The sequence below is a fragment of the Haliotis asinina genome, chromosome 3 (genome assembly GCF_037392515.1).
Source record: "Haliotis asinina isolate JCU_RB_2024 chromosome 3, JCU_Hal_asi_v2, whole genome shotgun sequence".
NCBI classification, from domain to species: Eukaryota; Metazoa; Mollusca; class Gastropoda; order Lepetellida; family Haliotidae; genus Haliotis; species Haliotis asinina.
This window is the reverse complement of record NC_090282.1, coordinates 13,279,424-13,292,575: the sequence shown is the minus strand read 5'-3', so window position 1 is coordinate 13,292,575 and position 13,152 is coordinate 13,279,424. Positions and strand designations below refer to the sequence as shown.

The 13,152-nt window shown below is 37.5% G+C and overlaps 1 protein-coding gene across 1 annotated transcript in view; it reads right to left on the bottom strand.

Moving 5' to 3' along the window:
* LOC137279235 (potassium voltage-gated channel subfamily KQT member 1-like) overlaps positions 1–13,152 on the bottom strand; it is a 157,091-nt gene that overhangs the window by 33,350 nt on the left and 110,589 nt on the right. The window contains exons 3-5 of the mRNA XM_067811736.1: positions 9,465–9,591; positions 8,343–8,518; positions 1,385–1,540 (exon numbers count right to left, since the gene is read on the bottom strand). Of these exons, the coding sequence (XP_067667837.1) occupies positions 1,385–1,540; positions 8,343–8,518; positions 9,465–9,591 (459 nt within the window). The remainder of the gene's footprint in view (positions 1–1,384; positions 1,541–8,342; positions 8,519–9,464; positions 9,592–13,152) is intronic.

Genomic DNA, 13,152 nt, shown 5'->3' with positions numbered 1-13,152 from the left:
AAGCATACAGATGCTCTTATTACTTTACAAGCTACAACTACAAAACTGACTTTACTTGCAATGGTTCATGTACATATATCAGATATCCTTTCTGATTATTCTGTTAAGTACATTAAAGCCTTAACCTATGGCTTGCTTGATTTTTTTCGTACAAGTAGATGTCTGTTATTATCTGGTTATGTTCTGCTCACACTGTTATGACTGCCTTCTGACAACATGTGATGTGAGGTTGTAGAAGTCAACATTCTTAAGCATTGAATACATAATGCCTTGTAGAATGTTGTCAAATGTCACATGTGTGATCTTTGGGATCATGTTTCTTGGAAGCTTTCAGTCAATGCTTTGGTTTATATTGCATTCAGAAATATTCCAGCTAACTCAGTTTGGTCTGTTTGACAAGACAATTCAGTGATTAACATCATGAGCACTGACTAATGCAATCAGGCCATGCAGCAGTTAGTTGCTGGCCACAATCAGAATGGATTGTTGAAGATCAGTCTAAAAGTGGATCTTTATGTTTTCTTCAGATAAGAATTGTAGACGTCTGAAGCTAGGTCTTCTAATGGCTAACTTACCACTCCCCTCAACATGGCATCAACAAGATGGTTAAGTGCTTCTCATGGCCAGCTTACAACACTGCACAATAAGGCACTGGCAAAGTTGGTGAAATGCTTCTCATGGCCAACTTACCACACTGCACAATAAGGCACTGGCAAAGTTGGTGAAATGCTTCTCAAGGCCAACTTACCACACTGCACAATAAGGCACTGGCAAAGTTGGTGAAATGCTTCTCATGGCCAACTTACCACACTGCACAATAAGGCACTGGCAAAGTTGGTGAAATGCTTCTCATGGCCAGCTTACCACACTGCACAGTAAGGCACTGGCAAAGTTGGTGAAATGCTTCTCATGGCCAACTTACCACACTGCACAGTAAGGCACTGGCAAAGTTGGTGAAATGCTTCTCAAGGCCAACTTACCACACTGCACAGTAAGGCACTGGCAAAGTTGGTGAAATGCTTCTCAAGGCCAACTTACCACACTGCACAATAAGGCACTGGCAAAGTTGGTGAAATGCTTCTCATGGCCAACTTACCACACTGCACAGTAAGGCACTGGCAAAGTTGGTGAAATGCTTCTCAAGGCCAACTTACAACACTGCACAATAAGGCACTGGCACAGTTGGTGAAATGCTTCTCATGGCCAACTTACCACATTGCACAATAAGGCACTGGCAAAGTTGGTGAAACGCTTCTCAAGGCCAACTTACCACATTGCACAACATGGCATCGACAAAATGGTGAAATGCTTCTCAAGGCCAATTTACCACATTGCACAACATGGCATCGACAAAATGGTGAAATGCTTCTCATGGCTAACTTACCACTCCCCACCACAAGGCATCAGCAAAGCTGGAGAAACGCTTCTCATTTCCTTCCTTCCCAAGTAATTCTTTGTAAGCATCCTTCTCCGCCAGGTACACAAAGAAGGAGGAGAAGATGAGGCCAAGGACACCAATATACAAAGTGGTTAACAGCTCCTGAAAATAACAAAGACACAAGTCACATTACCATCTTGCACAGAATGCATGGTTACCAAATCAGAGACACTGTATTGTTTAAATATGAAGTCATGCATAGATCACATCAATCGCAGTGGAACATGGAACTTACAAATAGGATTAGATGAATGATTGAATTCTCATTGAAATTTCATGAATACTTTTGTTGGAGCCTCAGTGAGTGTCTAGGGGATGTAATTAAATCCTCAAAGTATTGTATGTTACAATAATGTGAGATTCTCTGTTGGATCATAATCTGGTGGAACCATCCTCACAGGTTTCCAATTCCTTTTAAGTCACATGATCAAAATTTGCATATTTCTGTTTCATTTCAACATGGGAAATCACAAATTGATACTACTTATTTCAATTTGTTTATAAGGAAAAAATATGAAACTGACTACACATGAGCTGCATCATGACTCATATGCATACATATTTAATAAAAGTTATTTGTAAATTAATTTTTCAGCCACATCAATCAGAACTTGTCTTGTTATTAATGTGAAGTCATCACAACACTCTCTTCTTTCATCACTATGAAGACCTTGCTTTGGAAATTGTCATAAAATTCATTTCATGTCATAAATCTGGATACACGAAATTCACAGATATGATATTCAAGTTGTCAAATTACATGGAATGGAAGCCAAATGGTGTTTTACAATATGCAAAACATTTAGGAAATGTAACTGTCATTTTAGTAAGGAGAATTTCAAAAGAATTTCATGTGTCTATTCTGTTGAATTCCAATGTACTACATAGTATGTCCAATTCTATTTGCAATAAACAGATTCATCATTGAAGTTTGACACAGATGTTTTGTTCGGAGTTCAATCTTGTTAGTACCAAGTTCAATCTTTTTATTAACATACAGATTTCTACCAAATGATGATGAAAATACATCAACAACCAAAAGTTACATGCACAAGTATGCGTGTACAGGCATCTGTTTGTCAAACAACTTTAACATCAGCCTTCAAAGGACTAGGACATGCTATGGTTTTCCGTGGTTTAAATCAGGAATGAAAGAATTCTACAGTGTGATGTCATACCTTTATTTTATGCATTTTTCATTTCTAAAACCAACATTTAACATCCATGAAGAGCAAATGCAATTGCTATGCAGAATGACTAGACTTGGTCATGAAATCAAGAGGAAGCTTTCATGTTTTTTCTTAAAGATGAAGTAAAACACTTATTGGCAACTTGATTGGACTGAAAGCTGGTATTTATCGAAGTCTTGACTACAACATTTTCTTTGAAGCAAGTGACATAGCACTGAATACTCTCCTACCTAGAATTTCTTGACCTAGCCTATAACACATACCATTATCATATCATCACATGTCACACAGCATATTCCAGATATTGCATGTTTGTCATCTGTCTGCACACCCATGAAATGTTTAACATTGAAAGAGAAAATATCCTGAGAGGTGAATGCTTACTCCGTCTGATATTTATATAGGTGTTTACATAGGTACTACAGCTCCACATGCTGTCATCAGAAACTCGTGGGAAGCTTTGATGTAAAAAGTTTTAGTGTCATAGCTGTAGTTAGCAGCATAACTATATAATTATACAATATATAAAATGCACTTGAAGGCTTGGATTAGATTTGCCACTTATCACAAGAAAACTATGGCTATCCGTGGTGTGGTATCCAAAGCAGAAATTAGATAACCAGACTGCTTCATAATGGTCCATGTACTTGAACCTTTACTGCAATGAAGAAATTCTTCAAAATATTGTAAAACCAGTCAAGTATCAGTGTCAAGATACATGTACTTAATTCCATTCACATGAGTGTACCTTCATTGGTGTTATTCACACAATAATGATGATGATGATGATGATGATGATGATGATGATGATGATGCCATATTTCTCATCTACAGGGTTGACTATTGAGGGTCAAAAATTGTTGCAACAGTGATTGCCTGTTTGAACACACTATTGCGATAGTGATAGTTTATTGTAACCACTGATTGCAATTCTATTGCAACAGTTTTAATTTTTTCTCCTAAAATCATCTCATTTGAAGTCATTTCCCAAATGAATGTGTAGCTTATGTGAAATAAACACAAGTTGAAGTATTTTCAGTCTCTTTTAATAACTGACAGATCAACTAAACAGTTAAGACATACTCTTATGAAGCTGCAAGTCAGGGGCAGATAACTGCTGTACTTCATGTATTTTGCACTGCATATTTATCAGTGGAAGTCTATTATCTAAACAATCGATACTCGCACATACTAGTTACGCATGGTTTTTCATTTCAAACATTGATTAATTGCCGAAGGCTCAACAACTGCAATCCACCGATCATTTCAGCACTACTCTGCAAGGTGAAATAAGCAAATATTATCACTTGGTGCTGTAGCTCATCTGAGTTTACAAAACTTTCTAACACTAGAATGGCTGTGGGCTGGAAGAGATAAACTGGCAGACTATGCCCTGTGATCTGAGTTTTGTAGAAGATGTCAAACGTATTCATAATGCATTATAATTACCTGAAACAGATACATTAAGTTTGTGTAGGGTGATGATGAAAGGATATATTACTCATCTTAACAGACTATAATTGAAGTAAATAATCCTAATGTTCATGTAATATTTAATTAACATCACCTTCGGCAACCTTGACCTTTGATAGATCTTCCTCATCATATATGTACATGTTTATTTTTGATCTGGGTAAAGACAAGCAGTACTGAAAACAGATAAATCATCAGGCACATGATATAACATGTGCAGTACCAGGTTAGAACTGGTCAAAAGCAACCCATGAGAGGCGACTAATGGGATCAGGTGGTCAGACACACGTCTTTGTGCCCTAACAGTGCATACTCATATGATTGGTCACTTGATTATTTACACACTTTCACCACATACCTGGAATATTGTAACTGTGATGTTAAAAACAGCAACAATGAAAAAAACCAACCCACACAAAACAAAACTGAAACAAGCAAATAAACACACAATGAATCTGCCTAAGCCGTTTTTGTTGATTCACTGTTGTAATGGGGTCACAGACTACTACCATTCTGCCTTAGTTTGTAAGATGAGAAAACACTTCCACCTTGACCTCACTGTATACTTTCCACTGACAATTATCAGTCTGTATAACAGTGACCTGTAAGTAATCACGCCTTGACCACATGACCCAGACCATGTCATAAGCAAGGATACAGTAGGATACTCAGATATGATATCAACTGAGTAGTGAGTCACCCAGATTTAGTTAGATGCCTCTTGTGAAAGGTAGATTGCTTCAGACCTATATTCCTACCTGGAATGATCATACAGTAAATAAATGAGTGAGTGAGTGAGTGAGTGAGTGAGTGAGTGAGTGAGTGAGTGAGTGAGTGAGATTCTACACCACTTAGGGTAATATTCAAGTAATATCATGGCAGGGGACACTAGAAAATAGAAAAGAGGTTACAGAAGTCCATTTATGTATGCATTATACTGATTCAGGGCCCATTCCTCAAAGCGATCTCACTGCTATGACAGTTGTATGTGTATGCTAAAGTATGGAAGCTACGATCATCTTTGCACTATGACCATTTTGATGGCTGGGATCTTGTCAGGAAACATACTGATTCTGCCCCTTTTGCATCTAGTATTGCTTCATACCCTAATGAATAATCTACTTCTGATGTGAATGTACTCATATTCAGTTCACAAGCTTCCAACAACTTGGTTCATTTCAATATCTTGTAAAGATCGACCATGACCTTCTCAGCCATTCAATATAGGAAAAAATCTCCAATCATATGTCAGCAATGGTCTCGATGAAGTAGTTTTCAACATCTGATATGTCCTTGGGGTCTACTTTCAGATGAGAAAATGATTTCTTATGCATGTGGAAAGGGCATCTTCACGATTATTTCAATAATTAAACAGTTCATTAACAGTTCAAGTCGATTAACTACTCTGATGTTGTATGTCAGTAGTTTCCAAACTTGCCAGGTATGAAATCACTTGTGTGAAACTGGGACACAGTCCTAGTGTCACTAACAGAATGAAGAATTGCTTGGTGAAGTGGTACAGGGTTAAAGGATATGTGCGTGTATGTGTGTACATAGGTGTACATGTCTGCTTTTTGATCTTATGGTGCTGGTGACCTACTCTGTCGGTGTTTAGCATCGATAACTCATCATACATAGAACATACATTCTGAGTTGACCTTTCTTTGTTTTATCCTTTTAATGTTGATTGCCAGGTTAGGTACCAAGTGCCATCTATCTATGTCTTTTGGTATGACATGTCCAGTGACTGAGTCATCTTTTGCTGTCTGGGTGGTGCTCTATCTATCCACCGGTGAAGGTCAGGGTTAGAATTGACCTTCACTAGCCCATGCTTGTTGTAAGAGGCAACTAACTGGATTGGGTGGTCAGTCTCTCAGACTTGGTTAACACATGACATTGTATCCCAATTGCGTAGGTCAATGCTCATATTGTTGATCACTGAATTGAATGGTCCTGACTTAATTATTTACAGTCTGCTGCCATATAGCTAGAATATCGCAGAGAGCGGTGTAAAACTACTCTCACTTACTCTATCCATCTGATCACTGACTCACCTAGGTAATAATTCCCCGGGAGAGAGATGTACATCAGCTCACAAACACAGTTGGAGCTCATGGCCCTACTACACCACCCAGGTCACAAGTCAAGGTAAATGATGTTTCATCTAATTGAAGTAACCAAAAATTTTCCTGACTTTGGCCATGCCCAGTACTGCAGTATATGTTGGGCATATGTGGTATCTCCTTAGGAAAGAGTTACTTTCAGTTGGTACTTATGTTCACATATCAGTAAATGGGTACCTAGAACAATAATATGGCAATATATGGTAGCCTTATATGGTAGCTTTGATTGGATTCTCTCAAGAAAAATGAGAATAATATTTGAGTGTGAGGTAACTCAAAGGGTAGTACTAATCCAGTGCCGTAATCACTCATGGCATCTGGTCAGTCGTAAACGGACTGGCTTTGCAAGAACTACTCACTGTCCTTATTCTGTTTTATATTGACAATTATGAGTCACGTGTCTGACCGCATGTTTCTAAGTATTTAAGAAAAGACATTGTTTAACTTTGTAATGCTTTAGCCAAATGTCATAAAATTCATGCCATAATGTTGCAACCATTATTTCTTTTTTTGATATTTTCCACAGTACACTGAAGATTTCTTGTGATTAATGGTGAAGCACATGATGGTTGACATTTAAAATAGTGGCAGCTTAGAAACATGTACAAAGAGATATATGATACCAACTGCAGTAATAGACTACAATAATAGTTGTTCAAAGACAAAAGAAAAAGTGTGACAAATATTTACATAACCCATCTATGACTCATTACATGTTTAACTTTGCCTATCAAAACTTTAAGTCTTAATTTCAAGTTATTTAAGACATTCTAGTTACTTCATTACCATGCTGTTTACATGCTAGCATAAAGGGACGTAAGTGAGTCTACACAAGCCATCTCAGGCAGCCCTAAGTAATTGAAGAAATTACGGCAAATTTGAAGGAATTGCACCTCATATGTAAAGAAACGCAGCCTACTCGCGAAACAATTACAACGATATCAGTAGTTTAGTGGTAATAACATAAGCACAATAGCCCTATTGGAAGCAATGTCAGTAATACTTGAAACACGCTCAGCCATCTTCAGAGATTTCTCGGCTCCGTTCAGTGATTTGTCGGTCGCGTCCTGAAACTCACACATCAAAACATGGCGTCACTGAAAGGAGCACCCATCTCGATGAGTTTTGTTTTTGTTTCTACTGTTTTCATTTCTATAATTATCCATCTTTGACCACCCGCATTGAATGTGTTAGGTATGAGGTGTTACTGGATATAGAGTAATTTTTTAGGAAAACATCGTCACTGCAAAAGAGTGACATAAGTCATACCCCTGGAGGCTTCCGATGTACATACATAAACAACCTCCAGGGGCATGACTTATGTCGCTCATGGATACACATGGGTGTGAAGCCCATTTCAGAAGTTCCTCACCATGACAATGCTGGTATATTGCTAAAACAGGTGTAAAACTAAACTCACTAATTCACTCTGAGTTTACCTAAACAGATGACAGCTGATTTCATCAATCTCTGAAGATGTTCATCATAAATCCTTAAAGTTGTCTAATGTGAAACAATTTAGCATTACACCTGGACAACATTATTACGACTTCTGTAACCCAATTCTTAGTCTCTGAGTACATTTGATAACAATTCCTTTTTCACTGACAATGACAGATTCAGAACATGAGGAAATCTAGACTTGCTTCAGCAGAAGGGAAAGTAAAGTGGTTCATGGACTGTGAAACTACTAGTTAGCACTATCACTTTTACATGTTCTTTAAAGTCAGTGTGTGAGTAACCGTCCTTCACATTGACTGTGGCTTATGAAATGACCATGACAAATGACAGGTATTAAACGTGGTATTTAGAGTCTATCATAAGTGAACAGCTAATACTTGACATTTGATGCATCCATCGAAACCTTTTTGAAATGTGCCATAACTGCAATGATTTGAAATAATGTCAGAAAACAAACCCAAGGATAGATATAGAGTACATTAAGTAGGAAGTCTCTTACAGCTATCATTAACATGTTTTGTATGACAAACAGTTACTGGGTATTAAGTGGTAACAGATATCACATTTCATCACACACATTAAGCAGTCTTATTGAGGAGGTGAAAAGAAAATTATTTGTTTTGAGTTACAGCGTTAACTGAACCAAGGACTCCTCACCTGTCTGTGAGCCCACACTACAGACCCAAGCAGTTTCCATGTGCCTCCACGTCTGTCCATCCGGACAAGACGCAAGATCTGGAAGAACCGAAAACCTCGGAGAGAAGAAGTAGCAAACATCTCTTGGGTGCTGCCTACAATCAGAGACACCAGGCTGGCCAGCAGCAGAATCACATCTACAACCAAAGAAGAAGCCAATCAGTTTCTTCATTGCAACAATACAACAGCAGACATCAGATTTACAGCAAAAGAAACATTTATATGATACCACAAGAAGGACATCAGTTCCTTCTTCACGCAGTATCCATCACATTCACACAATATTCATCAGATTCACACAATATTCACACAATATTCATCACATTCACACAACATTCACACAGTATTCATCACATTCACACAATATTCACACAGTATCCATCACATTTACAAAATATTCATCACATTCACACAATATTCATCACATTCACACAATATTCACACAGTATCCACCACATTCACACAATATTCACACAGTATCCATCATATTCACACAATATTCATCACATTCACACAAAATCATCACATTCACACAATATTCACACAGTATTCATCACATTCACACAATATTCATCAGATTTAAATACAAAAAAAAATCCATCACGCATTTCGTCACACAGTATTCATCACATTTATACAGCATTCATCATATTCACACAATATTCATTACATTTACACAGTATTCATCACATTTACAATACAACAAGCAGTCCAAAAGGTATTTATTCACACAACATTCATCACATTTCAATTGAACATAAGCAAAACTGTACCAGTGACTGAAACCTCAGACACAAATGTTTGTACGAAATTCTGAAGTGACTTCTACTCCAGCTACATATTCTGTACCAGGCAAAGCATTAATTGACATCACAAGCACCAATCTGAAAGTCTGTGATGAAACGGCTTGTTTCAAAGAAGTTACTGACTCTAGATCCAATTGTTTGCTGATGATCAAATTTAACTATCACCTTCAAGGGGAAAGATATTGGGAACAAGTATCAACTTATCATTTGTTGGAATATATAATTTCATCACATAAATAATATCACATCTGACCACAAGTGGTCATGTTTCACCCACCTATTAAGCAAAGAGGCCTTCTCATGAACTTTAGTCTACCAATACATCCCTGGTACCTTGACCGACACCCAGAGGACCACAGACGTAGACAGAACTCCATGGCGATCCACACCAGCAGCACCACTTCCTGTAATACACACATCAAAATTCCATAATTACAGTCTGTCTAATCAGTTCTGTGGAATATAGTACATACTCCTGAGATATTCCAGCCATCATGGAAAAACATCCCAATCTGTCTGGGGCATTTATTACATCCTAATTTTGGAGAATAGATTGTACACCAGAAAGGGTGATAGCTCTTGCTGAAATATATTAATACATATGGGGCACACAATGTCTGTTTCCTTTCAGAAGCTTCTACATACATCTAGAACATCATGTTGTATTTGCCTAATGACTATATACATTCACATTTATTACCAGAAAGACAGAATAATTTGAGAAACTTTAAAACTTTACATTTTAAAGTGCTGGAACAAATGTTACATTAAATACTGCTTCATGTATTTATTTCTTAAGTTGAGGCTCACATATTACAAGAATAATAATAACTTCACAGGACAGATACACTGTTTTATCAGCACAGCCGTTTCCTCCAAACTTATGTTTCTTTCAGGACAGATATGCTATCTTGTCAGCTCAGATGTTTCCTCCAAACTCATGGGTTTTTTTTAAATGTGTCAATAAATAATAGAAGACACATTACAAAACATAAAATATACCTAATTACCTTTGAATATATATGAACTCATATCATTCCTACTACTTTGCTGGATGAGTGAAGAAGACCAACAATTGTAAAGATGCCAGTGAATCCTTGTATCTATGTTTGCTGCATCTCAGGAGTCAGTTACACCAACTGTCAGAATTTACTTCTCAGACTTCTATTTACTGACGTGCCTATCAGTGGTGAGATTCCAAAGTGAACACTTGTAGAGATACATGTTGGATCAGAACGTAACTTAAGAATGATAACAATTTCTATGTATATGCAAATTCTTTTATTCTGTGAAAGGTGACACGTCGACGCCTTCTTCATCACGTCAGCTTCTAAAATGCCCTTCAAAGAAGTTGCAACTGTTACACATTTACATGTGCCGAGTGTAGGGTTTGCCTGGGATGTTGTTGGAGAGTAAATAGTTTCAATCACTGCTTTAAGACACCCTATTCACAACAAACCCAATCTTTCCCTTGCACATCTGTGGAACAATTTCCCAAACGTGAAACAAGATCATTCAAATCTGCACACTGCATTACATCCAGCATTCAAAATAATCTCCGGCCCGGAGGCCCAGCACTGGTTGTTATTGTATCGGGCCGGCCGTTTCAAATATTTGCGGGTCCTTATAGCCTTCAGTAAATTATCAGTCTTTCTTCAAATGGAATCTTTCCTCTTTTTCTTTATTAACATTCAGGAATCCCCCATTGGTCCATCATGTTACGATGACCTACAGTCTTACTTCCTGGATTTCAACGCTTTGTGTATATAAATGTCAACACCAGTCTTTAACAAATAAAAACGTCTCTTCGCCACAGGCTTTGCCAACTGATTTTGTAGAACAGAGTGAAACTTGTGTACAGTGTAGTCTATTTTGTTTTTCTTGGTCGAACTTAAACATTATGAGCTTGAAGATTTCACTTAGGGTCTGTAGATTTTAAAGCCTGCAGATTTCACTCAGGGTCTGTAGATTTTAAAGCCTGCAGATTTCACTCAGGGTCTGTAGATTTTAAAGCCTGCAGATTTCACTCAGGGTCTGAAGATTTTAAAGCCTGCAGATTTCACTCAGGGTCTGTAGATTTTAAAGCCTGCAGATTTCACTCAGGGTCTGTAGATTTTAAAGCCTGCAGATTTCACTCACGGTCTGTAGATTTTAAAGCCTGCAGATTTCACTCAGGGTCTGAAGATTTTAAAGCCTGCAGATTTCACTCAGGGTCTGTAGATTTTAAAGCCTGCAGATTTCACTCAGGGTCTGTAGATTTTAAAGCCTGCAGATTTCATTCAGGGTCTGTAGATTTTGAAGCCTGCAGGTAGCAGCAAGCCGTGATGGCAAACTGGCAAAGTAAATTATTACGAATACTCCTTACATCACATCTGTAAATTACTTGTCCACTGGCAATTGTGTGATGAAGCATTGCCATCTGTCTGACTACATGTTCAACAGAACTCAAGCCAGTAGACTTGATGTTGAAAGGTTGCGTATTCACTAATAAAAGAACTTTACAGAATCTGCCCTGTACTCAAACTAAACCCATATGTGTAGTAAAGCTCTATATATCATGGATTGGTCATTAACTATCTGAAATAAGAGTTTTATTGAGTTTTTGAATTAGTGAATTCACCTCTCCTGCACATGTGATGGCCAGTGGCCTTAATTTAAGGTTCCAAATTCTCTTGTCTGTAATACAGAATCAATCATTAAGCAATTACAAAACAGATAATATGCTACTTTTTATGAAATCAACTCTTTAAGACATTAGTTTATAACATTATGGCTGGCTTCCACAAATTAGGTTTCAATTCAAATATGCAGAGAACACATTTTACAACATTTTGAATTATCCTTTTCCTTTGAGACAAAAAGCATTCTCTGCATAGTGTTGTCAAAATCAATTTATAACTTCAGTTAGCATCAGTGCATAAACAAAAACTTTGCCAGTTTAATGAACAGGAATTTCCCCCAGTCCTGGAAGTTACAATAAAGGCTTTCCTCTACATGCCCAAGAAACTTTCTTGGAAATACCTTAGGGGCAATTTTGAATGACAGGAAGATTTCACAAGTTCTCCCAATATTCATACTGAATAACTAAACTCTAGCTGTTAATGTATTGAACTAAGCAGTTTTTAGTCATTTTCTTGAGATCTGAGATACATTTACCTAGTATGACTGTTTTCATGACATGCTGTTGTAAATTACCCATTGGAAGTGGGATCAGAGCAGCTTGAAAATCATTAAGGTATTATTGGATGGAATAAGTGCATTTTATGCCTTACTGTCCCAGAGGACAGACTTCTGAATCTTTATTGAGGACAATGGACAAATCAGAGCAAGAATGCAACCTCTCTACACTAACTTGTAAAAGGACGGACACAAAAAGCTTTAGATGAAAGGCTAATAGACACAACTGTGAGTCTAGATGCACATTCAAGATGAATTGTGAACTGTAAAACATGTGAATCATGCAGAACATGTCAGTTGTGAAGAACTAACACCTGAACTGCAGAACTGAACATCTGGTCCTCCTTTCATGAAGCAACCTTGACTAAGATTAACCTTTACTCCCATCCTTTAACAATGCACTAAGGTTACCTTAGTGACTTATGATCACTTGAGCACCTTGTGAAAGGATGCCCTGAATTTTAGGAGTGAACACCGGAATTGTAGAAGTGAACATCTGAAAAGCTGGAGTGAACACCTGAATTGTGGAACTGAGCATAAAGATTGCAGAACTGACGCCTGACATGTGAAGTGAACACCTGAAATGTTGAAGTGAATACCTGACTTGAACTTCTACACTGTACTATGGCTGACATTTCCACTTATTCACCACCTCATGCTTGAAAACAGCGTCTACTCTGATGGCAACCATCTCGTTTCCTTTTATCAAAAAGCCTAAATTTTTCTTCAGTTGAGATGCAAATTTTTTCACTAAAAACATCTTCACAAACAAGACATGAAATGGATCA